This window comes from Lynx canadensis, chromosome C2 (genome assembly GCF_007474595.2).
Source record: "Lynx canadensis isolate LIC74 chromosome C2, mLynCan4.pri.v2, whole genome shotgun sequence".
NCBI classification, from domain to species: Eukaryota; Metazoa; Chordata; class Mammalia; order Carnivora; family Felidae; genus Lynx; species Lynx canadensis.
Genome location: NC_044311.2, coordinates 6,712,882 through 6,740,138, shown reverse-complemented (window position 1 = coordinate 6,740,138; position 27,257 = coordinate 6,712,882). Strand labels below are relative to the sequence as shown.

The window sequence follows — 27,257 nt, the reverse complement described above, 5'->3', positions numbered from 1 at the left end:
GGGAGGCTTCCCCAACAGGTGATATATGAAGGATCCATGTGTTTACAAATGGGAAGAAAATGCCAGGCAGAAAGAATAGCAAGTCCAAACACCTTGAGACAAGAGCATGCTTGGTGTGTCCAATAAGCAGCTAGGTGGTCTATGGGCCTGGGTTTCAGTGAGCAAGGGAGATAATGATATGAGGTGAGCTCAGAGATGAAGTTTATGGAAACACACTTCAAAGGATCACTCATATTGCTTCCAAATGTGTAGACCACAAAGATTTGAGAGGATCCTAGCAGTGAGACATGTTGAGAAAATATAATAGCGGCCCAAGAAAGACATGACAATGGTTTGGGCTATGGAGGTAGCAGTGGAAGTGGGTAATAGTGTTTGAACTATGGAGATAGCAGTGGTGGTGAGTGATAGTGCTTGGACCATTGCAGTAGTCATGGAGATGAATGATAGTGGTTTGGACTATGGAGGTAGCAGTGGCTGTGATGAGAAATAGACAGCTGTACTTCACATGTAAGGTCATTGGTTTTCTGATCATCCAAATGTGAGATTTGAGAGAGAGGAAGTGAAGTGATACATAATTCCAAAGTATCAAGACTTGGGGTTTGAGCCACTGGTAGGATGAAGTTTCAATTTATTGAAATAAACTTGACAAAGAGAAGAGCACATTTGGAGTAAGGTTATCAATAGTTAGGCTTTATACATCTATCAAAAATCCTTGTGAGGGGCTATGAGTGGATAACTAAATATAACAATTTAGAATGTAGGTGAAAAGCTGGAGATATAAATTTAGGTTTATGTTTCAAATGTGACTCCAGACTTCCCATGATGTCATTGTAACTTCAGTCTTTTCCATAAAGTCTCTCTCTAGGAAGCTGGCCTAAGTTGGCTGAGACCCAGAGCTATATTTAAGCCCCCAAAGGTCTATAGTTTTTTCATTGCTGTATCCCTGGAGTTGAAAACAATGTCTGGCATAAGGGAGGAAGACTTGCAGGAGAAAAACATGTAAAGAAGAACCCCTAAGCTTCCATTTTGGAAAAATGGTTACACAATTTATTGAGATAGGGCACACAGGAAGAGGAAAAGTGGGGGTGGAGAGAAGATTGAGAGATCATGGGGGAAAATGACTTTGAGGTGTCTCTGGAGCATTCAAAGGGATATGTCAAAGGCATTGAATTAGTAGGTCCAGAGTTCAGAAGGTCCAGATTTAGGACTCACATACATGAAAATGATAATTTTGGTTGTGTATAAATAAATGAGAGGAACCATAAGCTGTGTGAGATGCAATCAGAAGATGCAATCCTACATTGATACTTTCACCTGGAAAAAGTATAATTATCTGTTTGCTATACATCATATCTGCCATACAGAGGCAAAAGCTACATTAGTGGGGAAAATCCTCCATTGTATTTTAAGAGCATCAGTGAGCTATATAACACAAAGGGGCTGCTCTAAGACCCCTTGAAAACTTCATCAAATCTGAATGCATTCAGATCAACCTATACCTCTATTAAGTCCAGAGCCCTCCAATGATTCCCCAATCAGTAGGATTCCAGAACTGCTCCAGCCAGTGGGACCCATCCCAGAAACAGAAGAGCACTGGGTATGGAGTCAAAAGACTCAGAGACAAGCTTGTTTAGTCCAATAATATCTTTATAACCTATAGTATTCACTGGTTATTAATTGTCTTGTATGTAAGAAAATGCTTTCTACTTACTCTTTAGGACTTCTTTGGGGATTAAAAGAGATAATTGTGCCCACTTTTGGTGTTGCTGTAGGCTGATAATTCAAGTAGTTCTTCTCATGAGGTTCAGCTATCTTTGTGGGCAACTCAGACTTGCTACATGACTATAGAAACATCTGTTCTAATAACAACAGAAACTGGAAGAAAGAACACTCTGTCCTGTTAAGATGTTCTAATACCCAATCCCAATGTGTGTGTGTGTGTGTGTGTGTGTGTGTGTGTGTGTGTGTGTGTGTTAGGATGTCCCCCACTCCACCAAGGTGCAATTCTCCAGACACCAGATGTGTATTCTATAGGTCAACTCAATTCTGACACTATCTACCTGAAGATAACACCAGATCTCACAGGTTAAGAGCTCAGTTTTATAAGACTGCCCCTTGCTCACATACACAAAACTTTAGATGCCAATTGCAAGCCCAGGTTGTTTCCTATGCTTCTGAACAACTGGCTATAAATCAGAGGTTTCCATGACCTCCTCCTTGAATTTGGTTAATTTGCTAGAACATCTCACAGAACTCAGAGAAACATTTTACTTACAGATTACAGGTTTATTATAAATATAAATATATAAATATAAATAAATATTTATTTATTTATATTTTTATAATTATACTTTTATATAATTATATATATTAATATATTATATATTATTTTTATATCATTTTATATAATATTTATATTTATATTTATATATAAAACTCAGGGACAGCCAGACGGAGGAGATGCATAAGGCAGCGTATAGGAAAATAATGCAGAGTTTTCATGGCCTCTCTGAGGTCATCTCTCTCCCCAAATCTCCATGTGTTCACAAACCCAGAAGCTCTCCAAATTCTGTTCTTTCATGTTCTTATAAAGGCTTTATTATATAGGCATGATTGATTAAACCATTGGCCATTGGTTATTGAACTCAACCTCCCTGGGAGTCAGAGGTGAGGTGGGAATCTGAAAGCTTCAATCCTTTCATGGTTGGTCCCACTGGCAATCAGCCCCCATCCTTAGGTGAGTTTCAAAAGCACCTCATTAACATACACAAGACATCAATTAGGAAATTCTAAAGGTTTTAAGAGCTCTGTGCCAGAAATGGGACAACGACCAAATACATATTTCTTATTATAAACCACATCACACCTGCCCTATCCACTATCATCTCAAGGAGACCCTCATTTGTACCCTTATTTATATCCACCTCCATTTAGCAGCCCTGAGTCTGCTGGCCCGCCTAGACCATAGGTCTTGGCTAAAGACCATCCAGTTATTTCGATCACCAGTGAAATGACAAATGTGAAACACCCATCATCTATTCAATCACCTTTGGTTGACTTTGTTTCTTCTTAGAAACTGCTTACTCACCACAGCTCAGAAATCTGAGTTAAGATGCCTTTATGGCCCATCCAGAAGAGATCCGGTGGGTCCTTTTGTAGCCTAGGAGTCCCAGATACAAGGCAAGTACCTACAGAAGCTTAACCCTCGGAAACAACCAAATTCCACTCGTGTTCCTGTCCCTTGAGTATGAGCTCCCTGAAATTTCTGGCCAGTGGTTGCCCTAATTCTGATAACAGAAGGGTGGAGGTCCCAAGGACTCAACAAAACCTGTGAGGAGTCAGTTTCTTAGGATGGTCACTCAACAATAACACCCAGCCACTTGATGCCAGGTCACTTTTTGCCTAATACACTCAACACTGGCTTCTGACTTGCCTCCAGAATCCAGGAAGACTTTCCTCTAGACTGTAGAGCTGTCGGAGCAGGTCATCAAATCCTACCCTGATCTTGTAACCCTGACCTTCGCTCCATCTCATGTCCACAGTTGCACTGGCTTCCATTGCCTCTCAAAGATAGAACACCTTCAACAGCTTCAGCTATGAGCTTATAAAATGCAGCTCCTAGATCTCACCTTTGACCTATTGAATGAGAATCTTTGCATGTAGGGTCCAACAATCTGTATCTTAACTCACGTCCCCTGTGACAATGACGCAGCTGGTGCAGCACCATACTGTGCACTGGCCTTTGAAGATCACTGCACTAGAGCAGGTGGCAAAGCGAGATTATCCACAGGGCCAATGGTGACTGCAGAGAACTAAGAGGATGGATGAATCTTGCAGGACTTTCAGATCTAACTTCCCTAGAGTAAGTAGAAAGAATGCCACATATACTGCTCTACCCATCTGTGATGGCAAACATTCTGTTTGCTTCCAGACTAGTGCTAGTGGTGGCAAGCTTCCTGAGAACATCGCAGCCCATAGAAAACCTAGTCATTGGAGTACCTTTCAGGCTTTGTATGGACCGTGGTGGACCAGAGTCCCAAAGATCCTGTCTGGCAGCATTAGAAATCATGTATTAGATCAGGATTTTACCAACTTATGGGACCATAGGACAGTTTTAAAATCATCATGACCTATTAAGTCATCGATAGGCTATTAGGAGATGTGGGTGCACTTAGATGAAAACAAACGGCAAAAAATGGGCCCATGAATCAATCATTTGAAGAAATAAGCAAACTCTTATTCATATGATTTTTTTCAAAGAAGAAAAAACTGTTTAGGAAAATTAAATCTTGTGATTTATTAAGAACAGAAAAAAATACAAATATGCTGCCAAGCTTAGAGCATTCAGCTGACAGCACACTCTCAGCTGGCAAATGCAGCCATGTGCCAAGGAGCTGGGCTTTCTCCTCTCCCTTGCTGTCACATCTAGGAATGGTTGTCCCTTCTTAAAAGCACCCAGTGCAAAACAAAAGGACAATAAAACATGCTAATGTCTTCCATACTTTTTAACAAATGCTTTTCAAAGGGGGAAATTTTTACTAGCATTGTTTTTGCCACAGATCACATGAGCCAGTCTTTAATGAATGCAGGAGAGTGCCTACTGCTCAGTGGTGATAGAAACAGGAAGAGAGGGCAGTATGGCTAAATCATGCAGTGGTGATGGTGGCAGTGGTGGTGGTGTTACAAAAGACGAAGGAGTAATGCTTTATAAGCTCATGGAGGGCATAGCTTGATCCTGAGATGCCTGGAGGAGGATGGAATAAACAGTCTCCCAAGAGTTCCACAGGGCAGTAAGGCTCTGGGGAGAGCTCAGTGTGAGTTACTGAGGAAGGAACTGGGTCAGGAGGCTGTTCTAGCAACAACGTGTCAGTTAGGAAAGAACTGGAGGGAGAGGGCCAGTGGGCAGGCTGTTACCTCTCTGTGGTGATATCCACTCTCATAAGAGTATAAATTCTTCCTGAAAAAGAATGAGAAGATGGCATTCCCCTTTGGGTCCCTGGAAACTACCAACTTCCGTCGATTCACTCCAGAGTCCCTGGTGGAGATTGAAAAGCGAATTACTGCCAAGCAGGCAGCAAAGAAAGCCAAAGATAAGCACAGAGAGCAGAAGGACCAAGAAGAGAAGCCTCGGCCCCAGCTAGACTTGAAAGCTTGCAACCAGCTGCCCAAGTTCTATGGTGATCTCCCTGCAGAGCTGGTTGGGGAGCCCCTGGAGGATCTGGACCCCTTCTACAGCACACACCGGGTAAGGGTGACTGGCTTGAAAGGCTGTTCTCAGTTCTGGGAGAGGAAGCCTCTGCTCCACTCAGCCTAGGGAGTTCTCCTGCACCTGGATGATGTGGCTATCAGCTAGACTCAGTTAATGACAAATATATCCAACTCATCTCTTTGACACTCTTTGCATTTTTATAATATTTATGGGAGAGGCTAATTAAACTCAAATCCTCAAAAGCAACAATTGCTGTAAATTTTTCAGAGGAAGCTGGTTATTCTCTTGGATGACCACTGGCCTAGGATCTCCTGTTGGGTCTCTTTGCAAGTGGGGAGCAGAGATCCTGAGGTTGCAGGTGGGGGTAGAGTATGGAAGGGGAACAGAAATTAGGATGGTTTAAACCAGTGGTCCTCAAAGTATTATCTCAGAACGCCTGGGGTTCCCCAAACCGTTTCAGTGGGTTTGGGGGTAACACACACACACACACACACACACACTCACACACACAGTATAAGCAAAAGGGTATAAACAGTAACAAAAACTCCTTGGGGCCCTCAATAATTTTTGAGAGTGTTAAAGGGTCCTGAAATCAAAACATTTGAGAACCAATAGTTTAAGTAAGAGCTGCTTCATGACAATTTCCCTCTTTGTATTGTGTCTTAGATGTTCCACACAGCCAAAAAAAAAATGTGTGCATGTTTGGGAGTTGAGGGACACGAATTAGCCATCTCAAATATGGTCTACAGAGAAAATGAAAAGGCACTGGAATGTCTTTCTCCCTCCTCTCATGGGCCAAGAGCCCTTACCTTCCCAGATGCTCACAGGGAACCAGTGGAGGGTTTCAAAAGCGAGACCTAGAAAATGGAGAGTAGAGGGGGTACCCCAGCACCAGGGATGATCCACTGATCAGAAGAGGAATGTAATGCAGCCAGACCCACCTTCCTGCTGCCAGAATCCTGGCTATGGCCCTGATGCATCCTACCAGCCCCAGGTCAGCTGCCTGCCCATTGGGCACTATTAATGGGCTCATCCTGATGCACAGTCACCCATGGGGACTGGGGTCTTGCTAGGAAGGTGAGGATATGGCTCTTTATCCCTGATCCCTTCCAACTCTACCCTTCCACTTGGCTCTCCACTGATGGATGCATGGTTCCCAGAACCCTTCTTGCTCACAAGCCCGAGATGACAACATGCATGCTTAAAAACCTGGTTGTGTGAAGACCATGCTTCTCACTGTAGGTCCTTCTGCTTTGTTTTGTTGTAGACGTTTATGGTGCTGAACAAAGGGAGGACCATTTCTCGGTTTAGTGCAACTCGGGCCCTGTGGTTATTCAGTCCTTTCAACCTGATCAGAAGAACAGCCATCAAAGTGTCTGTCCACTCATATCCTTTGCACTGTTGCTTCTTCCACGTGATTCCTTTTAGAATCAGGCTTTGCCCAGTGTCCAGCACCTTCTTCAGAGGTTAGCAATAGAGGTTTTCTCTAATTGAATCCTGAAACAATGAAATCATTAAATTGGAAGGAAAAAGTGTTTGTGGCTTTAATGTGTTCAATAGCAGTCCCAAGACAGAGGAGGTGCTCACGCAAGCCACAGGTGGGTTTGGGTTCACCTAAACTAGTTGGGACACACCTATGCACGCACGACCCCAAAAATGTCCTCCTTATGAAGGAGCTTTGCTGATGCAAAGCCAGGCACATTTTTGCCATATGAGGCCTGCTCGTCTCACGACATAATAACCAGTCAGAAGGCCCTGAGGGTTCTTTGGGCAGATGAGATAAGCATGGGTTGTTACTCTGTGCCTTAGCCGTGCTGGGAAGTGGCTGTTTATTGGTCAAAAAAACAAGACATGCCAGAGGACAAAGAGGACAGACCACAGTGGGTGGAGCATAGATTGTCTCAGGGGGACTACATTGGTCATGGGGCACGGCCAACATCCCAAGCTACCCCCAAACTGCAAGCAGGTTAAAAAGGTCAGTAGACCAAAAAAATGTCAATAGTCCAACGTTCATGTCACTGGGGAATATGGTAATGGTTAGAGACAAATCAGTCAAATGTCTGTGTTTTATTAACTGCTTTTAGGTAGCTCCAGAATCTGCCTTCAGTTTTTGGTTTATTTTGTTTTGTTTTTCAAGGCAAGCCAAACTAGGTCAAAAAAGACACTTTGGCTCGGTTTCCAAGGATCTTCCCTGGTGACTGTCCAAATTGGAAGTTCCTAATGACAAATTCAGCCCTGGCTTCCAGGAGGTTGATTTGCAAGAACAGCCTTGCCTCAGCTGCCTGACAGATGGTAGCCAGCCTCTTCTTGGGAGACTCCAGTAAAAGGAGCTCTCTCCCTGCCATTCTGGGGCAGCTTGCTGGATTGCTGGACAGCGCTCAGCGAGCGGGTAACTGGCAAGGACTCCTCTCAGTGTGAAACTTTGCTGCTCCGTGTACTTGCATTGTATTTTCTTTGCCTTCGTGGCCACGCGGTGGGAGTTATATTTTCTTAATTCAATCTTGGATTTTCTGATCCTATATAAGGATATGTAATGGTAACAGTAGGCTACCATTTGCTAAATACCTCCTAAGCATCATCACAGTCACAGGTACAGAAATCTTTGAAGAAGAGACTAGCATCCCCATTTTACAGATGATGAAACTATTATTCAAAGGCATTAAATAAATTGTCCAAGGTCACACAGCCAGTTAAGAGGTCCAGCCTGCATCCTGCCTAGAACAGTATCAGCGATAAGTACGTAGGCAGTTAATGGAAATGAACTGAGGTAATTTATTCGCTCAGTATGTCATCTCTACTTGGGTGTTTTTTTTTTTTTTAAATACATATCCAATTACATAAAAACTACAAATAAAGAAAAACGTCAAATATACAAACTCCTCTCCACGCATCCTGGTTGAGTTACATCTTAATTAGGTGTAAGAAACAGCTAATTAGAAATAAAATCCCTTTAAAGAGCCAAGTGACCAGTGAATATTCTTTTCATCTTGAGATTTGATGAATCATAATTGCTGGATGGAGTCATAGCTGGACAGAAAAGCCGTTGAGAGTCTCCTTCTCGCAAAAGCCTGCATTTATATATTTAAATCTTATGAACTTGGTAGCTCCACTCCCAAAAGATATTCTTCAAGCTATGGAATTCTCCATGTCTTATTATTAATATCTCACCAAAACTGTAATTCTAATCAAATTTTCTATGCATGTTTCCACAAGTAACATTATACCTAATACATTACTTTTAAAGGTTTGTGGAGTTGGAGATACAATTTTAATTTAATCCTTGAGTTAACATTTTCCCCCCATGTGAACACATTTCTTAATTTAATTGCAAGTCAACAGGAAAATATGGTTTAATTAGCAGAATTTCCCTTTTCAGAATAGATGTGTTCCTAAGTAACTGTAAAACAGGGCACATTAAAGACATTTACAGAAAACTAAAATAGCTTTAAATACTTCTGCTCAAACTGAAATGATGAAAGATGAGTCGTTCACTCTCTCTGTAGGTCAAGCTTATCTTTGGGCTTTGTTTTTCTTTAGGAAGTAATTGTTAGGAACCCACGCTAGTCCTGAGAAAAATGTCCAATGGGAGAAATTTATCTCTGGGTTTTCTCTACCAACCTTTCTTTCCATCTATTTACCCCTTTCCACTTGCCTTCCTCACTATCTCCTCCTTCCCTTTGTGGTAGTCCCTTGGTGCAACCTCGAAAATTCTTCTCTCTGTTTATACAGAGTTGTCTACCTCAGCTTGATTCCATCTGGAATTTTCTCCTGGAAATTTCCTCTCTGGAATTTTCTCCTGGATCCAGCATTTTCCTTCCTGTGCCTGCCCCCACCATTCCTAGCCAGAGGTCTGTTTCCTCAGTGTGACTGATCTCAGCTAAGTCAGGAAAACAATCTGACTGAATTAATTCCCATGAAAGCTGGTAACCTTCCCATTACCTCTAACTTCTTAGGAGTATTTTCTTTATCTTTTGGGAAAAAAAGAGGCATTGGCTGGATGTAATTCCAGAATATATTGTATAGTGAAATGAAGGTGTCTGGGCAGCAGGCCATTTTGGAGAAAGGATTCTTGTTTCCTTCCTTCTTGCTCAGGGTTCTGTTATCAAACAATCTGAGGTCACATCTCAGCACCATGGTTGACTGGCTGTATGACCTAGGAAAAGTTATTTAAGCTTTTTCAGCCCATTTTCTTAGTTCCAACGTGTAGATAGAATAGCTCCCTATAGGTTCAATTGTATTAGAAATAATGTGAATGAAGTAGCCAGCCCAGGATAGGCACTCAGTAAATGCCAGCACTTGCTATGTGACAAGACCATAAAGCTGATCCTAGCTAAAAGCTATGAATTTAGTAGTTCAGTGTCAAGGTGATCATGGATGATGTCAGAGAAACATGGCGACTCTCAGCTTTTCCTTAACGCAGCCCTCTCAGGTGGTTCAGTTTATTTATTACGGTCACTATTTTGGTCAATTGTGTGGGCATGACCCAAACCGAGCTTCCAGAGAGAATTGAGTAAGTAGATTTGCTGTCACTGTCCTTCCTGTGTCTCCTCTTTCTGTCCTCTTCGTCTCTTCCTTCACTTGGTGGCTTTTTTTCTTGTCTTTTTCCTGCTGGTCTCGTTTGAGTATTGCAGACTTTATGATGGTTAGATACTTCCTTCTTCTGTGGACTTTGGTTCATAAACACACATGTGATTTTCAGCTTTGAAGAACTGCGGATTAGTGGTTCTCAACCTTGGAATCCCCTAGGGGAGATTTTTAAAATATTAATGCCTGGGTCTCAGTCCCAGAGGGTCTGATTTCATTAGTCTGGGGTGGCCTGGGCAGATGAGCCTTGCCACCACCCACTCCCCACATTCACCTGCTAGGTACACACATCAACCAAGTTTAGGGAAGGCTTACTCTGAGAGGCAGGAGCAAAATTGAGATGGAATGAAGAACAAATGGTTCTGGAACATATTCAGAAAATTACCCGTGAATGAAGCTATTTATGTTATCATGGCTCATACACTTCAAAGTGCCCTTAATATTCCTGAGAATATTCTATTTCCCTGGGTTAGCAGATGGAACCTCTGTAGTTTCAGAACATAGTGGGGCCTTTCCAGAAACATCCTGCACCAACAAATCTGAGAGAGGTGCCCCTAGCTCAGTGCAAGACTGACGTACCTTTGGTATAATAATAGGAACTCTGTAGAGCTTTGCCTTTTTCCACCTTTTAAATTTAAAAAAATTATTTTTTCTGATTATAACATTAATGCATGCTACAATAGAAAATACAGTTAACCCTTAAACAATATAGGTTTGGTGCGTGTTCACTTTTTACATGGATTTTTTCAATAAATATAGTATAGTACTGTAAATGTATTTTCTCTTCCTTTTCTTAATAACATTTTCTTTTTGCTAGCTTACTTTACTGTAAGAGGATGGTCTCTAATACATATCACATGCAAAATATGTGCTAATTGACTATTGACGTTATCGGTAAGGCTTTCTGTCAACAGTAGGCTATTAGTAGTTAAGTTTCTGGGAGTCAAAACTTATATGTAGATTTTTACTGTGCAGGGGGTCAGTGCCTTTAACTCCTGTGTTGTTCAAGCGTCCAATATATGCTTTATTTCTTTCTTTTAATTTTTAAAAAATCTTTATTTTCGAGAGAGAGAGAGAGTGGGAGTGGGGGAGGAACAGAGAGAAAGGGAGACACAGAATCCTAAGCAGGCTTCAGGCTCTGAACTGTCAGCACAGAACCTGATGTGGAGCTCGAACTCGTCAACCGTGAGATCATGACCTGAGCCGAAGTCAGACGCTCAACCGACTGAGCCACCCAGGTGCCCCTGTGTTTTATTTTATGAATAGATTAGAGAGAATAATCATGTAGTCATCTTAATTGATGCTGAAAAATCATTTGATAAAGTTTGATATCTGCTTGTGATTAGAAATATCTAGAAAGGAAGGAATATAGGGAATGGCTGTGCTCTGGTGAAGGGTAATGACACTGAAGGAGGTAGAAAATATCATACTTAATTGTGAAACATGGCCAGCTTTCCATTTGAGATCAGAAACAAAAAGAAAAAAAAGAAAGATGTCTGTTTCATCAGTTCTATTTAACTTTGTAAAGGAGAGGCTAGCCAGCATAGGAAGGCAAGGAAAAGAAAGAATAAGAAAAGAAGTAGCAAAGATGCCATGATTTACAGATAATACAATTGTGTGCATAAAACAACCAACATAATCTAGAGATAAACTATTAAAGTTAACAAGGCAGCATAGCAAGGTAGCTGGGTACAAATTAATATACATAAATGAATTGCATATCTATATCTAGCAAGAAACAATGGTTTTTTAAAATAACATTTACAAAAATAAATAAAAAATAAATTTAAAAAATACCATTTACAGTGGCATTTTACAATAAAAGTATCTAGAAACAAGATTATCAAAGTATGAGTAAGATCTCTGCAAAGAAAATTATGAAAAATACTGAGTGATATGACAGAAAACCCAATACATGGAGAGATGTATTATATTCCCGGATTCAAAGTCACAATATTGTAAGACTCCTCAAAATGACTAATGAATTTAATGCGAGCCCAATCAAAATCCCAACAAGTTTTTTTTTATTACTCAATGAATTAACCTTAAGATTTATATAAAAATGTAAAGAGCAAATGATAGCCAAGACGCTTTTGAGGAAGAAAATCAAGGTGGGAGAAGAAAACTGGCCCTACTGGGTGTACGAATGTACCCTAAAGCTCCAATAATTGAACCAGGTGCAGTGGAGGGTAAGATTAGTCAGACTAGCGGGACGGAATAGTTGGCTCGCATACAGGCATCGAATTTGCGTTAAAGGCAGCACTGCGGAGCAGTGGGGACAGGGCAGTCCTCAATATGAGATGCTGGAGAATTCAGTATCTCGATAGAAAAATTACTTTGAACATCCAACTTTATGCCACATACAAGAATCAACTCTAGGTGGGTGAATACAGTTTTTTTGTCAAAGACAAAAACAGAAGGCTTTTAGGCAAAAACAAAAGGAGAATTTCTTCATGACCTCAGGTTAGGGAAAGATTTATTACATTTGCACAAGAAGCACTAACCACAGAGGGGAAAACTGATACATTGTAGCTTACTAAAATTAAGAATTTCTGTTCATGAGAAGGCAACTTTGTAAGAGTGAAAAAGCAAGCCTAGTGAGTAAGAGATATTTGCAACACGTATACCTAAAAAGTGTTTATATCCAGAAGACTGATCCTGCAAGTCAATTAGAAATACATCAGAGCAACCAGTTTTGTTTTTTTTTTTCTTGCCTTTTCTTTTTTTTTTATTTATTTTTTTTATATATATGAAATTTATTGACAAATTGGTTTCCGTACAACACCCAGTGCTCATCCCAAAAGGTGCCCTCCTCAATACCCATCACCCACCCTCCCCTCCCTCCCACCCCCCATCAACCCTCAGTTTGTTCTCAGTTTCTAAGAGTCTCTTATGCTTTGGCTCTCTCCCACTCTAACCTCTTTTTTTTTCCCCTTTCCTTCCCCCATGGGTTTCTGTTAAGTTTCTCAGGATCCACATAAGAGTGAAACCATATGGTATCTGTCTTTCTCTGTATGGCTTATTTCACTTAGCATTACACTCTCCAGTTCCATCCACGTTGCTACAAAAGGCCATATTTCATTTTTTCTCATTGCCACGTAGTATTCCATTGTGTATATATACCACAATTTCTTTATCCATTCATCAGTTGATGGACATTTAGGCTCTTTCCATAATTTGGCTATTGTTGAGAGTGCTGCTATGAACATTGGGGTACAAGTGCCCCTATGCATCAGTACTCCTGTATCCCTTGGATAAATTCCTAGCAGTGCTATTGCTGGGTCATAGGGTAGGTCTATTTTTAATTTTCTGAGGAACCTCCACACTGCTTTCCAGAGCGGCTGCACCAATTTGCATTCCCACCAACAGTGCAAGAGGGTTCCCGTTTCTCCACATCCTCTCCAGCATCTATAGTCTCCTGATTTGTTCATTTTGGCCACTCTGACTGGCGTGAGGTGATACCTGAGTGTGGTTTTGATTTGTATTTCCCTGATAAGGAGCGACGCTGAACATCTTTTCATGCAGAGCAACCAGTTTTGAAGTGAGCAGAATATCTGTATAGATATTTCACAAAAGCAGAAACCCAAATGGTCAATACACATATGAAAATATCCTTAACCTTTTTCTTAACCAAGGAAATGCGAATTAAAATTACACGGAGAGAGATTGGGACACCTGGGTGGTTCAGTCAGTTAAGTACCTGACTCTTGATTTCAGCTCAGGTCATGATCTCATGGTTTGTGGGTTTGAGCCCCGCATGAGATTTTCTCTTTCTCCCTCTCTCTCTGCCCTCCCACATTCTCTATCTCTCAAAATAAATAAATAAACTTTAAAAAAAACACTTAAAAATTGCACTGAGAGATTATTATCTACTCATCAGATGAGGAAAATTTTAAATTGTGACAATACCAAGTATTAAGGGTATGGAGCAACAGAAACTCATATACCGCTGGTGGAAATGTAAATTTGTACATCTTTGGAAATCAGTGGATATCCTCAAATAAAGGTGAAGACACACATATACTGTGATTCTTAATTATACTCTTAGGTACATAAACTCAACAGAAATATGTATGGGCACCAGGATATAGCTACGAGAAAGTTTATGAACACTGTCCATAAAAGCCCCAAACTGGAAACAACCCAAATGTCCAAAAATTTTTGGTGCATTAAATATCCCTCTTATATTCTTAAAATGGGATAATGTATAGCAATAAAAATGAGTAAATTACTGTTCCACAAAACAAGGATGAAAAAAGCCAGACACAAAAGGTTACATAAGTATGATTCCGTTTATACAAAATTTAAAAACTAGCAGAACTTAACTATTTTGTTTAGAGGTACTTACTTGGAGGTAAAAATATAAATAAAATCTCTGGGGCAGAGGAGGGAGGACATAGTTGGGAAGGGGCTTATGGGGTGCTCATAATGTTCCATTTAGTGACATGAGTAGTTGTCACACAGCCACTATGGACTGGATTATGCTACCCTGCCCCCAACCCATATGTTGAAGCCCTAACCCAAGTAACTGTATTGGAGAAGGGACCTTTAAGGAGGTGACAAGGTTAAATTAGATCAGAAGGGCAGAGCCGTGATCCAATAGAACCAGTGTCCTTGTAAGAAGAGGAATGGATTCCAGGACTCTCTCTCTGTCATGTGAGGACATAGCAAGAAATCAGTCCTTAGCAAACCAAGAAGAGGGTTCTCACCAGAGCCTGGCCAGGAGATACCCTCATCTCCAATTTCCAGCCTCTGGAACTGTGAGAAGGCAACTTGTGTGCTTTGACCACTCAGTTTATGGTGTTTTTATGGTAGCCCAAGCTAATGTGCAAGCTTTCATTTTATAGTTAATTTATGGTCCATGTGCATTTTTATCACGCACATTACATATCATACTAAAAAGCTTAAAAACAAAATGATTTTTTAAAATTGGCCATTGCATAAAATACAGACTACTGAAAAATATAAATCAGAAGAGAGTAATTAGGTCGAGAAATCACTGTTGGTATTTTAGCTTATTCTCTCTCTCCTTCTCTCTCTCTCTCCTCTCTCTTTCTCTGTCTCTCCCTCTCTCTCTCCCTTTCTCTCTCTCTCTCCATATATATAATGTTGGAGATCTAATTGGCTTTATCAAATGATTGGTGAACCAGGCAGCAGCCTATCTAGCAAGTAGAGAGGAGTTGTACAAAGTAGAAGGTTTTTATAGGTAGGAGAATGAGGGTAAGAAAGTTATTACCAAAGGAAAAGGATTCGTCCAGAGGAGGCAGCTTGCTAGGGGAAAAAGCAGGTGTCTTCTCATGTAGATCACCTCGCCTTTCTTTTGGGGATGGAGAGGACCCCAGTGACAGACTCTTTGGTGCTGATAGAGAGAACAATTTCCTGACTGACCAGTCAAGGCCACATTTCTGGGGAGATGGAAACTCCGTAAAGATTGGGTTTTAAGCCCTGGTTTGGGAACTCTAAGTGGCACCATTTGGGGCCTGCAGTTTTCTTAACTATATATAGGCTGAGATCATATAGCATGTAAAAATCTCTATCCTTATTTTGAACTTTTAAGGCAAAGCATTTTCTTTCAAAAGTAAGAGTTATTTGGGGATTCTGGTTAAATATGGAAGATAGCATGCATATGTTTTACCCCAACCCTCTCAGAACGCCAATAAAATGACAGCATGGGAATAAGAATGGTATAAATATACAAGAACAAAGAGAAGGAGAAAGAAAAGCACAGAGGACAAAGATGTCAAAACAATCTCGGAAGGCCAAAAGTGGGCGGAGGCCTGGCAAAATGACTCAGCTCGTCAGGACTTGTTAAAGGAGATGCCCGCAGAGAGGGATAAACATGACGATGGAGGCATTTTACCCCCTAAAACCACAGAGGCCCTGAAAATGTGGACATGATACAAGTAACAATAACTGGGAGTGGAAAGAGGAAAGAACGTGGGAGCGGGGTACGCTCACTTGCTGCTGCTTCTGTAATAGCAAGAAGTGGAAGAGTGTTCTTTAAAGTAGACAAATCAAGGAAGGGAAAATGATTCTATCTAACAGTAGAAAGGTAAGGACGAAAAGCGTACGATTAAACACAATCAGGTGATGCATATGGTGGGTGGGAAAAGAAAGAGAGTTAACAAATGGAAAGAAGAGATATAGATAGTGTACTAAGGAAAATGCACTACATGGTTTTAGTTATAATTATGAATTTGTACTTATAAAGGCAACCAATAGAACTCAAATAAACACTGTTCTAAATTTAGAATCGTCTGTGCACAAGAAGCAAATCAAACATGTCACACAAGACCATATTTTTAAAAAACTATTAAATATATAACTTGAAGTTATATAAACAAAGATCAAGCAAATCTGTCATGTCAATACATATAAATGGATTTGACTCCTCTGTTCCAAAAACAAATCACACATATTCACAAATATGTGACATAACAAAGCAATATCCAGTATGTTGAATAAACAGTATACCGCTCCAGGTCATATGGAGAAGTCAAAATTCAAGAATGGGCAGGGGCACCTGGGTGGCTCAGTCGGTTAAGTGTCCAACTCTTGATCATGGTTCACGAGATTGAGTCCCGCGTGGGGCTCTGCTCTGTCAGCTTGGGGTCCTCTCTCTCCCTCTCTCTCTGCCCCTCCCCCACACTCTCTCTCTCTCTCTCTCTCTCTCTCTCTCTCTCTCTCAAAATAAATGAATAAACTTAAAAAAAAAAGATGGACAAAGATATAAGCAAAGGCATACAGGAAGGGAGGGACATGAGGTGTGAATATCAAAGAAGGTGAAATTTGAGCCAAAACTCATTAAACAAGATGAAAATGACACTTTGTAATGCAAAATAATCCAAAAGAGTAATGTGTGTCTTTGCAACAAATAATGTGGCGCCGGTGTTCATAAATCAAAAATCATAACAGTATAAAGGTAAATAGACAAAAACATTACAAGGACCAGAGAGTATAATTAATTTCTGCCTATGACAGACCAAGTGTTTAAAAAGTATGTAAAGATATGGATGACCTGAATATGTAATTCATAAACACATCTGATTAATATATATCAAACTCCATTTTCCCGGAAAAATGGAGAATATACTGCCGTACATATTGACCAAATGTTAAATCACAACAAAACTTCAACAATAATACAGGCAACATTCTCCCATCACACTGTGATAAAGTAATAATAAAATTAGAAGAAAAAAAAAAAAGAAAGGCCTTTCCATTTGGTAATGTTGAAAACCTTTAAACTCTTAGATTAAAAAATACTACAAACTCAAATTATAGAATTTCTAGGGAAGAAAAAATTTAAAAACTATACCCAGCACCTATAAGGTTAAAGATGTATTTAGGGGTTAATCCATAGTATTGAAGCAGAGAATATTTATATCAGTATAAAATGAAGAGAATTATTTAAGCACCTGATATAAAGCTAAAAAAAGAAAAATAAAATAAATGAAAGGAAAACGAATGAATAATTTAAAAGAAAAAAGAGCAAGAAACAGAAAAACAGTAGAAATAATAAATCCAAAAGCTGTCATAAAATATATGTGTAAGACATTTATACTGAAAGATGACAACACACTACTGAGAGAAATTTTAGAAGCATCAAATAACTTTAACAATATCTCAGGGCTCCTGGGTGGCTCAGTCCGGTAAGCATCCAACTCTTGATTTCGCCTCAGGTCATGATCTCATGGTCACCGGGACTAAGCCCCACATCATGCTCTGCACTGACAGCACAGAGCCTTCTTAGTATTCTCTCTCTGCCCCTTCCCTGCTCACACACGTACACGCTCTCTCTCTCTCAAAATAAATAAATGAATATTTAAAAAATTAACAATATCTCATGTTAAGGAAGGGATTAGAAGACTCACCAGCTGTTAAAATGCCAGTGCTACCCAAATTAATCTACAGAGTCAATGAAATCCCAGCAAAAATCCTAGCAGCCTACGTTCCATAGAAATTGAATAGATTTCACTTACATGGATAAGGCCAAGTTTATTTAACTATTATCCTATTAATAGGCATTTATGTTGGCCCTAATCAAGATAATCCTCATATTTTGCCATCACGATTCTTCAGTGAGTATCCTTCCTTGCTCATATCTTTGCACAGTAACATGGGTACATGTGAGAGACGAATTCTCAGAAGTGGAATGACTGGGTCAAAGGGAGATGCGGTTTTAATTTTTGAGATATCACCAAACTGTTTTCCAAGGTTGTACCAATTTCCATGCCCACTATTATTAAATTCATTCTTTATCAGATTTTGCATGAACTGAATTGTTGACAAAGCTTCTTTTATAAACACGCGTTGAAAAAATATATACATAAGAGATAAAAATCTACCTCTCTGGTTTTATTTCTAGAAACTTATGTGGCAGGTATTGGAGGATGTTCAGCATCCTGGCCTCATGAAAATTATCAGATTCCAGATTTTATTTTTGAAATGCAAACTGATAACAGCCATTGGTTGCTGGGAGCCCAAAGGAAAAGGATAAATGTCCCTGGGATAGACTGGGGCTACAAAGATCATGCTGTGTATTCTTGAGAAGATCATAGCCAGTGAGGAATCAGAAGCTGGTTCCTACCACCCTGTTCTTGATACAATGTTTTGGACACAAGCGTTTCCCATCTCTTATCTCCCTCCCCAGACATTATACATCCCTGAAACATTAGCTTTATACTGCTGCCTGCTGGTAAAGACTGCCTGCCTGTCTATCTATCTGCTTGTTTCATATATATATATATATATATATATATATATATATATATGTATACGTATATATGTGTGTGTGTGTGTGTGTGTGTGTGTGTGTGCGCGAGTGCGCGCGCGCGCGCACACACGCTCAGAAATAAACTGGAGGGATGCCCGGGTGGCTCCGTTGGTTAAGCATCTGACTTCAGCTCAGGTCATGATCTCGCAGTTTGTGAGTTCAAGACCCATGCCAGGCTCTATGCTGACAGCTCAGAGCCTGGAGCCTGCTTTCTAGTCTGTGTCTCCCTCTCTCTCTGCCCCCCCCCCCCCCCCACACACTCTCTCTTTCTCTCTCTCTCTCTCTCTCAAATAAATAAACATTTAAAAAAGTAAAAAGAAAAAAAAGAAAGAAACTGGAGATTCACTGCAGTCAGAGGGGAAGGATATATCAGATTGGAGCCCAGTTGGAGATGAAAAATGCAGGGGGATATTCTATCATCCCTACCTCCTAAGCTCATAAAGAGTCACTCAAAAGGCCCTTTGATGGCCCTAGGATGCCCGTCACTAACCATACTGAGAACCTGGGGAAACGTTTGACAAAATACAGCAATTTGGTTGCAGGGAAAAGCACAGTGGAAAGATAAATATTTTCTTACCTAGAAAGGAACACATGAAATGAAACTAAACCCATGGCAAACAGGGAAATGTTTCCCTGGCACCGCACACATAAAGTACTGTTTCGTGTCTTTCCAAATGAATATGAATGATGCCATGTTGTGTGCACTTTAGCTGATGCTGTTTTTAATTTTTTTTAATTTTTAATTTTTTATTTTTCTAATTTACATCCAAGTTAGTTAGAATATAGTGCTGTAATGATTTCAGGAGCAGATTCCAGTGATTCATCCCTATGTATAACACCCAGTGCTCATCCCAACAAGTGTCCTCCCTAATGCCCCTGGCCCATTTAGCCCATCTCCCCACCCCAAACCCCTCCAGCAACTCTCAGTTTGTTCTCTGTATTTGAGTCTCTTATGTTTTGTCCCCCTCCTTGTTTTTAGATTAGTTTTGCTTCCCTTCCCCTATGTTCATCTGTTTGTATCGTAAATTCCTCACATGAGCAAAGTCACGATATTTGTCTTTCTCTAATTGGCTAATTTCACTTAGCATAATACCCTCTAGTTCCATCCACGTAGTTGCAAATGGCAAGATTTCATTCTTTCTGACGGCCGAGTAATACTCCATTGTATATATATACCACATCTTCTTTATCCATTCATCTATCAATCGACATTTGGGCTCTTTACATACTTTGGCTATTGTCAGTAATGCTGCTATAAACGTTGGGGTGCATGTGTCCCTTCGAAACAGCATACCTGTATCCCTTGGACAAATACATAGTAGTGCAATTGCTGGGTCATAGGGTAGTTCTATTTTTAATTTTTTGAGGAACCTTCATGTTTTCCAGAGTGGCCACACCAGTATGCATTCCCACCAGCAGTGCAAAAAATATCTTCCTTCTCCGCATCCTCGCCAACATCTGTTGTTACCTAAGTTGTTTATTTTAGCCATTCTGACTGGTGTGAGGTGGTATCATTGTGGTTCTGATTTGTATTTCCCTGATGATGAGTGATGTTGAGCATTTTTTCATGTGTCAGTTGGCCATCTGAATGTCTTCTTTGGAGAAGTGTCCATTCATGTCTTTTGCCCATTTCTTCACTGGATTATTTGTTTTTTTGGATGTTGAGCTTGATAAGTTCTTTATAGATTTTGGATATCAACCCTTTATAGAATATGTCATTTGCAAATATCTTCTCCCATTCCGTCAGTTGCCTTTTAGTTTTGCTGATTGTTTCCTTCGCTGTGCAGAAGCTTTTTATTTTGATGAGGTCCCAGTAGTTCATTTTTGCTTTTGTTTCCCTTGCCTCTGGAGATGTGTTGAGTAAGAAGTTGCTGTGGCCAAGGACAAAGAGGTTTTCTCCTGCTTTCTCCTCGGGGATTTTGATGACTTCCTGTCTTACGTTTAGGTCTTTCATCCATGTTGAGTTTATTTTTATGTATGGTGTAAGAAAATAGTCCAGGATTATTCTTCTGTATATCGCTGTCCAGTTTTCCCAGCACAATTTGCTGAAGAGACTGTCTTTCTTCCATTGGATATTCTTTCCCGCTTTGTCAAAGATTAGTTGGCCATACGTTTGTGGATCCATTTCTGGGTTCTCTATTCTGTTCCATTGATCTGAGCATCTGTTTTTCTGCCAGTACCATACTGTCTTGATGATTACAGCTTTGTAATACATTTTGAAGTCTGGGATTGTGATGCCTCCAACTTTGGTTTTCTTTTTCCAGATTGCTTTGGCTATTTGGTTCCATACAAATTTTAGGATTGTTTGTCCTAGCTCTGTGAAGAATGCTGGTGTCATTTTGATAGGGATTGCCTTGAATATATAGATTTTTGGGGGTGGTATTGACATCTTAACAGTACTTGTTCTTCCAGTCCAGGAGCATGGAATATTTTTCCATTTTTTTGTCTTCTTCAATTTCTTTCATAAGCTTTCTATAGTTTTCAATGTATAGATTTTTCACCTTTTTGGTTAGGTTTATTCCTAGGTGTTTTATGGCTTTTGGTGTAGTTGTAAGTGAGATCAATTCCTTAATTTCTCTTTCTGTTGCTTCATTATTGGTGTACAGGAATGCAACTGATTTCTGAGTGTTGATTTTATATCCTGCAACTTTGCTGAACTCATGGATCAGTTCTAGCAGTTTTTTGGTGGAATCTTTTGGGTTTTCCATTTGGAGTATCATGTCATCTGTGAAGAGTGAAAGTTTGCCTTCCTCCTTGCCAATTTGGATGCCTTTTATTCCTTGGTGTTGTCTGATTGTTGAGGCTAGAACTTCCAATGCCATGTTGAATAACAGTGTTTAGCTGATGCTTTTTAAAAATCAATACTGTGATTTTGAGACTGGTCTAAGTGGATGCGTGTAGACTTATTTCATTTATTTTTTTTACTGCTATATAGTATTCCATAAAGGCATTCTGTATTTTCTGCTAAGCATCATAATATTTCTTTCTACATTTAGATATTTCACACCACCCCCTAGACTTGAATGCACACACACATGGCTTGAGATAAGCTTCTAATATTTTTCTGTGTGGATTATCCCAACACCATTTTTAATGGATCGTTGTTTCAAAGTGATTCCTTCCACTACCTCCATCTTGCACCAGATTCTCATGCATACTCAGGTCTGTTTCTCCCGATTATTTATTTCTTACTCCGTCAGTCAACACCACACTGATCTGAATGCTTGATAATCATCTGGTTTGATCTGGTTGACCAAAACACCCATCCTTATTTACCTTCTTGAAAATCATTAGTTCTTGGGGCGCCTGGGTGGCTCAGTCAGTTAAGTGTCTAACTCTTGCTTTCAGCTCAGGTCATGACCTCACAGTTCATGAGTTCGAGCCCTGTGTCAGGTTTGGCACTGACGCAGCAGAGCCTGCTTGGGATTCTCTCTCTCCCTCTGTCTGTCCCTCCCTCCCTGAAAATAAATAAATAAATAAATAAATAAACTTAAAAAAAAAAGAAAATCAGTTCTTCCTTCTCTTTACTTTTCTATATCAATCGAAGGGTCATGTTTTCAAGCTTTTTTCTTACCAATCTGTTGAAACTTCAAGTGCAGATCCACTGAATTTATTTATTACCATTGGGAGAATGCCACATTTATGATGTCAAGCCTTCCCTCACATCAGCATGGCATATCTCCCAATTTATACAGGCCTTCTTTTATATTCTTCTATAACATTATGTCTTATGTAAAGTACTGACATTTCTTATCCTTAGGTACATTATCATTGTGGTTGTCCTTTTGAGTGTTTATTTTTATTGCTAAAATATGTCAATGTTATTAATGTCTACATATTGGTTTTGCACCCAACAGCCTTGCTGAGCTCCTGAACAAGTTCAACATTTTCCTGTAGATTCTCTTGGGTTTTCTATTTAAACAATTATATCGTCTGCAAATAATGATGAACTTGTTTCTTTCTTTGTGAGTCTTATACCATTTGTTTGCTTTTCCTGTCTTACTGAACTGACCAGACCTTCAGCACAATGCTGAATTGAATCTACAGTAATGAGTGTTATTTCCTTTGCTCTTGATTTTTAAAAGTATGCTTCTAATTTTCACTATTATCATGATGATTATGGGATTTTTATCATTAGCCTTTATCAAGTTATGGAAATTTCGTTCCACTTCTGGTTTGTTAAGAGTTTCACTATGGGGCACCTGGGTGGCTCAGTCAGTTAAGCGTCCAACTCTTGGTTTCAGCTCGGGTCATGATCTCATGGTTCTTGGGATTGAGCCCCATGTGGGATTGTGGTGTGAAAACAGAGTCTGCTTGGGATTCTCTCTCTCCCCCTCTCTCTGTCCCTCTTTTGCTCTTGCTCTCTCTCTCTCTCAAAATAAATAAATATATTTTTTAAAAAAGAGTTTCACAGTATGGAGGTTCCTCAAAAAATTAAAAATAGAACTACCCTACCACCCAGGAATTGCACTAGGTATTTATCCAAAGGGTACAAGAGTGCTGATTCAAAGGGACACATGCACCCCAATGTTTATAGCAGCACTATCGACAATAGCCAATGTATGGAAAGGCCTCAAATGTCCTTTGACTGATGAACAGATAAAGAAGATGTGGTATATACATACACAATGGAATATTACTCAGCGATCAAAAAAAAAGAATGAAATCTTGCCATTTGCAACAACGTGGATGGAACTAGAGTGTATTATGCTAAGCAAGATAAATCAGTCAGGGAAAGACAGTATCATATGATTTCACTCATTTGTGAAATTTAAGAAACAAAACAGATGAACATAGGGGAAGGGAAGCAAAACTAGTATAAAAACAGAGAGGGAGACAAACCATAAGAGTCTCTTAAATACAGAGAACAAACTGAGGGTTGCTAGAGGGGTTTGGGGTGGGGGGATGGGCTAAAGGGGTGAGGGCATTAAGGAGGGCAGTTGTTGGGATGAGCACTGGGTGTTATTTGTAAGAGGTGAATCACTAAATTTTATTCCTGAAATTATTATTATACTATATGTTAACTAACTTTGATTTAAATTTCAAAAAAAATGAAAGTGTGTGAAGGATGTAAAAAAAGAGTTTCATTATGAGTGGGTGTTGGTTTTTATCAATATTTCTATTTTATTAAGATTATCATTAGCTCTTTCATCTGTTAATATAGAAGGTTACATTAATAAATTTGCCAATCTGCTTTTAATGGCTCCAGCTTGATCATTGCTGGATTCAACTTGCCAGTATTTCATTTGATCTATCTTGGTAAATGAGGCTGCTTTATAATATTCTCTCATTAATTATCCCTTTGGGTTGCTTTCCCATGTCTCTGCCTCACTGTCTTCCTTCGGTATTGTTCCCTGGAACTCCAGATTCCTCTCACTCTGTTTTGCACAGTAATTCAGGTCTCTCCCTCCCCTACAATGTCTCTCAGTAAGTTATCCAGGGACCTCTGTTGGTCACAAGTCTCTAAATCATTAGCCTCTAAACCATTTGACAGATTGAGAAGGAAAAGCACAGATAATTTAAAAGTCTGAAATGTAAGACTGACCATAATTTTCATAGAATTTCTGTCTTTTCACGTTCTTAAAAACAGTGTGTGTGTTTCAAGGACTGAGAGTTCCTACTGGTTAACATGGACTTGATCATGGGTAGCTTATTCTACCTAATGTGTTTGATTGTCATCTGACAGTTACTGTTTACATTTGTTAGACTTGCATTGCCTGATATCACAGTTCAAAAAATGGAATCATTTCAAAAGTGGCTTGCAGAAATACAACAATAGCAATGAAAATAGAAAAAGTAAACCTCACAATATGAAATAAGGTCACAAATGTAAATAATGAATGGACTCTGTCATAAATACAAAGCTGGAAGCTGCAGGTCATGAGACAAATGGACGATGGATGTGGATAATCTCACAAAAGCAGATAAAAAATAAATGAGAAAATAGCATGACAATGAAAGATAATCATTGAATGTTATTGGGTCAGTGAACCTGTTGTCCTAGTTCCCAGTTTATTATCTGCTAATAACATTTTCATCAAATAATAATAATCAGCTACCCAAACTACCACAGTATTTTCCAACAAAGCTTATTGACCTCACTTTTAAACCAGTTGACTATTTTTAGTACAAAAACGAAATCAGGCTTTCCAGTACAAATTGCCAAATTTGATGTTAAAGGTTGAAAAGAATCAAAAACTATAGTGTGCCCATTCCTCCTATACCCTTGCTGGTAAGACATGAAACCCGCTTCCAAATCAATGACAAATATTGTAGTTGGAAAGAAAGCAGGAAGAAATTGGTAGAATTCCTTTAACAGAACCACTGGATTTCTTATAATGTGACTGCCATTTAAACTCAATGACTGTTATAGGGGCGCCTGGGTGGCTCAGTCAGTTGAGCGTCCAACTTCGGCTCGGGTCATGATCTCGCAGTTTGTGGGTTCAAGCCCTGCGTCGGGCTCTGTGCTGACAGCTCAGAGCCTGGAGCCTGCTTCAGATTCTGTGTCTCCCTCTCTCTCTGCCCCTCCCCGGCTCATACTGCCCCCCCCTTAAAAATAAACATTTAAAAAAATTTTTTTAAGAAATTAAAAAAAAATCAATGACTGTTATGTACATATAACTAAGCAGACATTTTACTTTACAGTTTAATAACACTATGGGCATATCAGTTTTCTGTAGACATGCACCATATATGTGAGAGAGAAGTGCTCAATGACTTTTTGTCTTATTCATCATATGAAGCTAATTTTAAAAGAAGAGACTTCTGAGGCGCCTGGGTGGCTCAGTCGGTTGAGCGTCCGACTTCAGCTCAGGTCACGATCTCACGGTTCGTGAGTTCGAGCCCCGCGTCAGGCTCTGGGCTGATGGCTCAGAGCCTGGAGCCTGCTTCAGATTCTGTGTCTCCCTCTCTCTCTGCCCCTCCCCCATTCATGCTCTGTCTCTCTCTGTCTCAAAAATAAATAAACATTAAAAAAAATTAAAAAAAATAAAAATAAAAGAAGAGACTTCTGGCTTAATTAATTAAAGATCAGCTTGGAAACTTTAGAAAGGTATGTTAGCTTCTACACCAATGTTCATAGCGGCATTATTCACGAAAGCCAAAAGGTAGGAAACCGCCCAAATGTCCATCGACGGATGAATGCATAAACAAAATGTGATATATGCATTGTATGGACAATGGAATATTATTCAGCATTAAAAATGAATGAGATTCATTCATGTAGCATTCACATGCTACAACATGGATGAACCTTAAAACATCACGCTGAGTAAAATTAGCCAGACACAAAAGGACGAATTGTATGATTTGTATAATTCCTCTTAGATGAGGTACCTAGAGTAGGCAAATTTATGGAGACAGAAAGTAGAATTGAGGTTGCCAGGGAGCAGGGGAGGGAGGAATGGGGAGTGGTTGGAGTACAGAGCTTCTGTTTGGGATAATAAGTTCTGGAGACGAGAGTGGTAGTGATTTCGCAATGTTGTGAATGTACTTAATGCCGCTGAATTGCATACTTAAGATGGTGATGGCAGTAAATTTTATTTTATGTAATTTCACCACCATTGGAAAAAAAAGATACATTGAATTGGTACCAAAGAAGCTCCAGCCACGCGGTCAGCAAGGAAAGGCATCACTGTACAAATGAAAGACGTTCCTTCCAAATGCAGTACACCCTTCACTGGTGGAAAACAGTGGGGGTCCACAAGCATGCCTTCAGACCCTGAACTGCCTTTGAGCAACACAGCGGAAATTGTGAATACAAACTGTGGCCTCACAGTGTGAGTTTCCTCAGCCTCCAGGGCTGAAATCAAAGTGAGGTTCTGTTTTCCCACACTGAATTGCTCTGGCTGGCAAACCAAAAAGGCTTATAGTGTTTTCAGACCATGGGGGAAGGGAAGGGGGAAAAAAAAATAGTTACCAACAGAGAGGGAGGGAGGCAAACCACAAGAGACTCAATCACAGAGAACAAACCGAGGGTGGATGGGGGGCGGGGAGAGGGAATATGGGTGATGGGCATTGAGGAGGGCACTGTCGGCATGAGCACTGGGTGTTGTACGGGAGCCAATCTGACAGTAAATTATATTCATAAAAAAATAAAATAAGGGATAAAACCTTTTTAAATGACCATTTCTCCAAATACACGCGATGTGTCTTAGTAATACATTCAGGATTTTGAATAGTAAGGATCTTTGCCTTTAGGACCTAACCTCGAGATTTTTTAACGAGTAGGCATCAGGATATCTTAAAACTGAGGAAGTGGGGCAAACAGCTCCAGGGCTTAGAGCTTGACTTTTTCTCAATACCCAGTGATTTTCTTCCTTCATCAGGAATATCTTTCGCATTTTAAAAAATCACATCAACATGCCGCAACAGAACACGAAGAAATACCTTCGGAGCCAAGTGCCGCCAGAAAGAGGATGTGACTGCATCAGCTCCTGTCCCCCGGGTTGCGACCTTTAACCCTCCAGCGCTGGGTGGTGTTCAGCCTAGGCTGGCGTTCTCTGGTGAAGCACTGAAAATAGTCTTCAGAATGCTCTCCATAATTTCTGGATCTGCATTTGATCTGAAAAGCCAGAAATATCCGTCAAAGCTTCCCAACAACCTATAATTCTGAGTTAAGATTTTCCAATTTAGAAAACATAAAGAGTCGGGGGGGGGGGGAACCCGACAGCTCAAGCAGCCAGCCAG

General features: G+C 39.9%; 1 protein-coding gene across 3 annotated transcripts in view; it reads left to right on the top strand.

Moving 5' to 3' along the window:
• Nucleotides 1-4,975: 4,975 nt before the first annotated feature.
• Nucleotides 4,976-27,257, top strand: part of SCN10A (sodium voltage-gated channel alpha subunit 10) — a 94,055-nt gene continuing 71,773 nt past the window's right edge. For all 3 annotated transcript variants that reach the window (XM_032594807.1, XM_032594806.1, XM_032594805.1), the window contains exons 1-3: nucleotides 4,976-5,245; nucleotides 6,477-6,604; nucleotides 9,639-9,719. In XM_032594807.1, coding sequence (XP_032450698.1) covers nucleotides 4,976-5,245; nucleotides 6,477-6,604; nucleotides 9,639-9,719 — 479 coding nt within the window. The remainder of the gene's footprint in view (nucleotides 5,246-6,476; nucleotides 6,605-9,638; nucleotides 9,720-27,257) is intronic.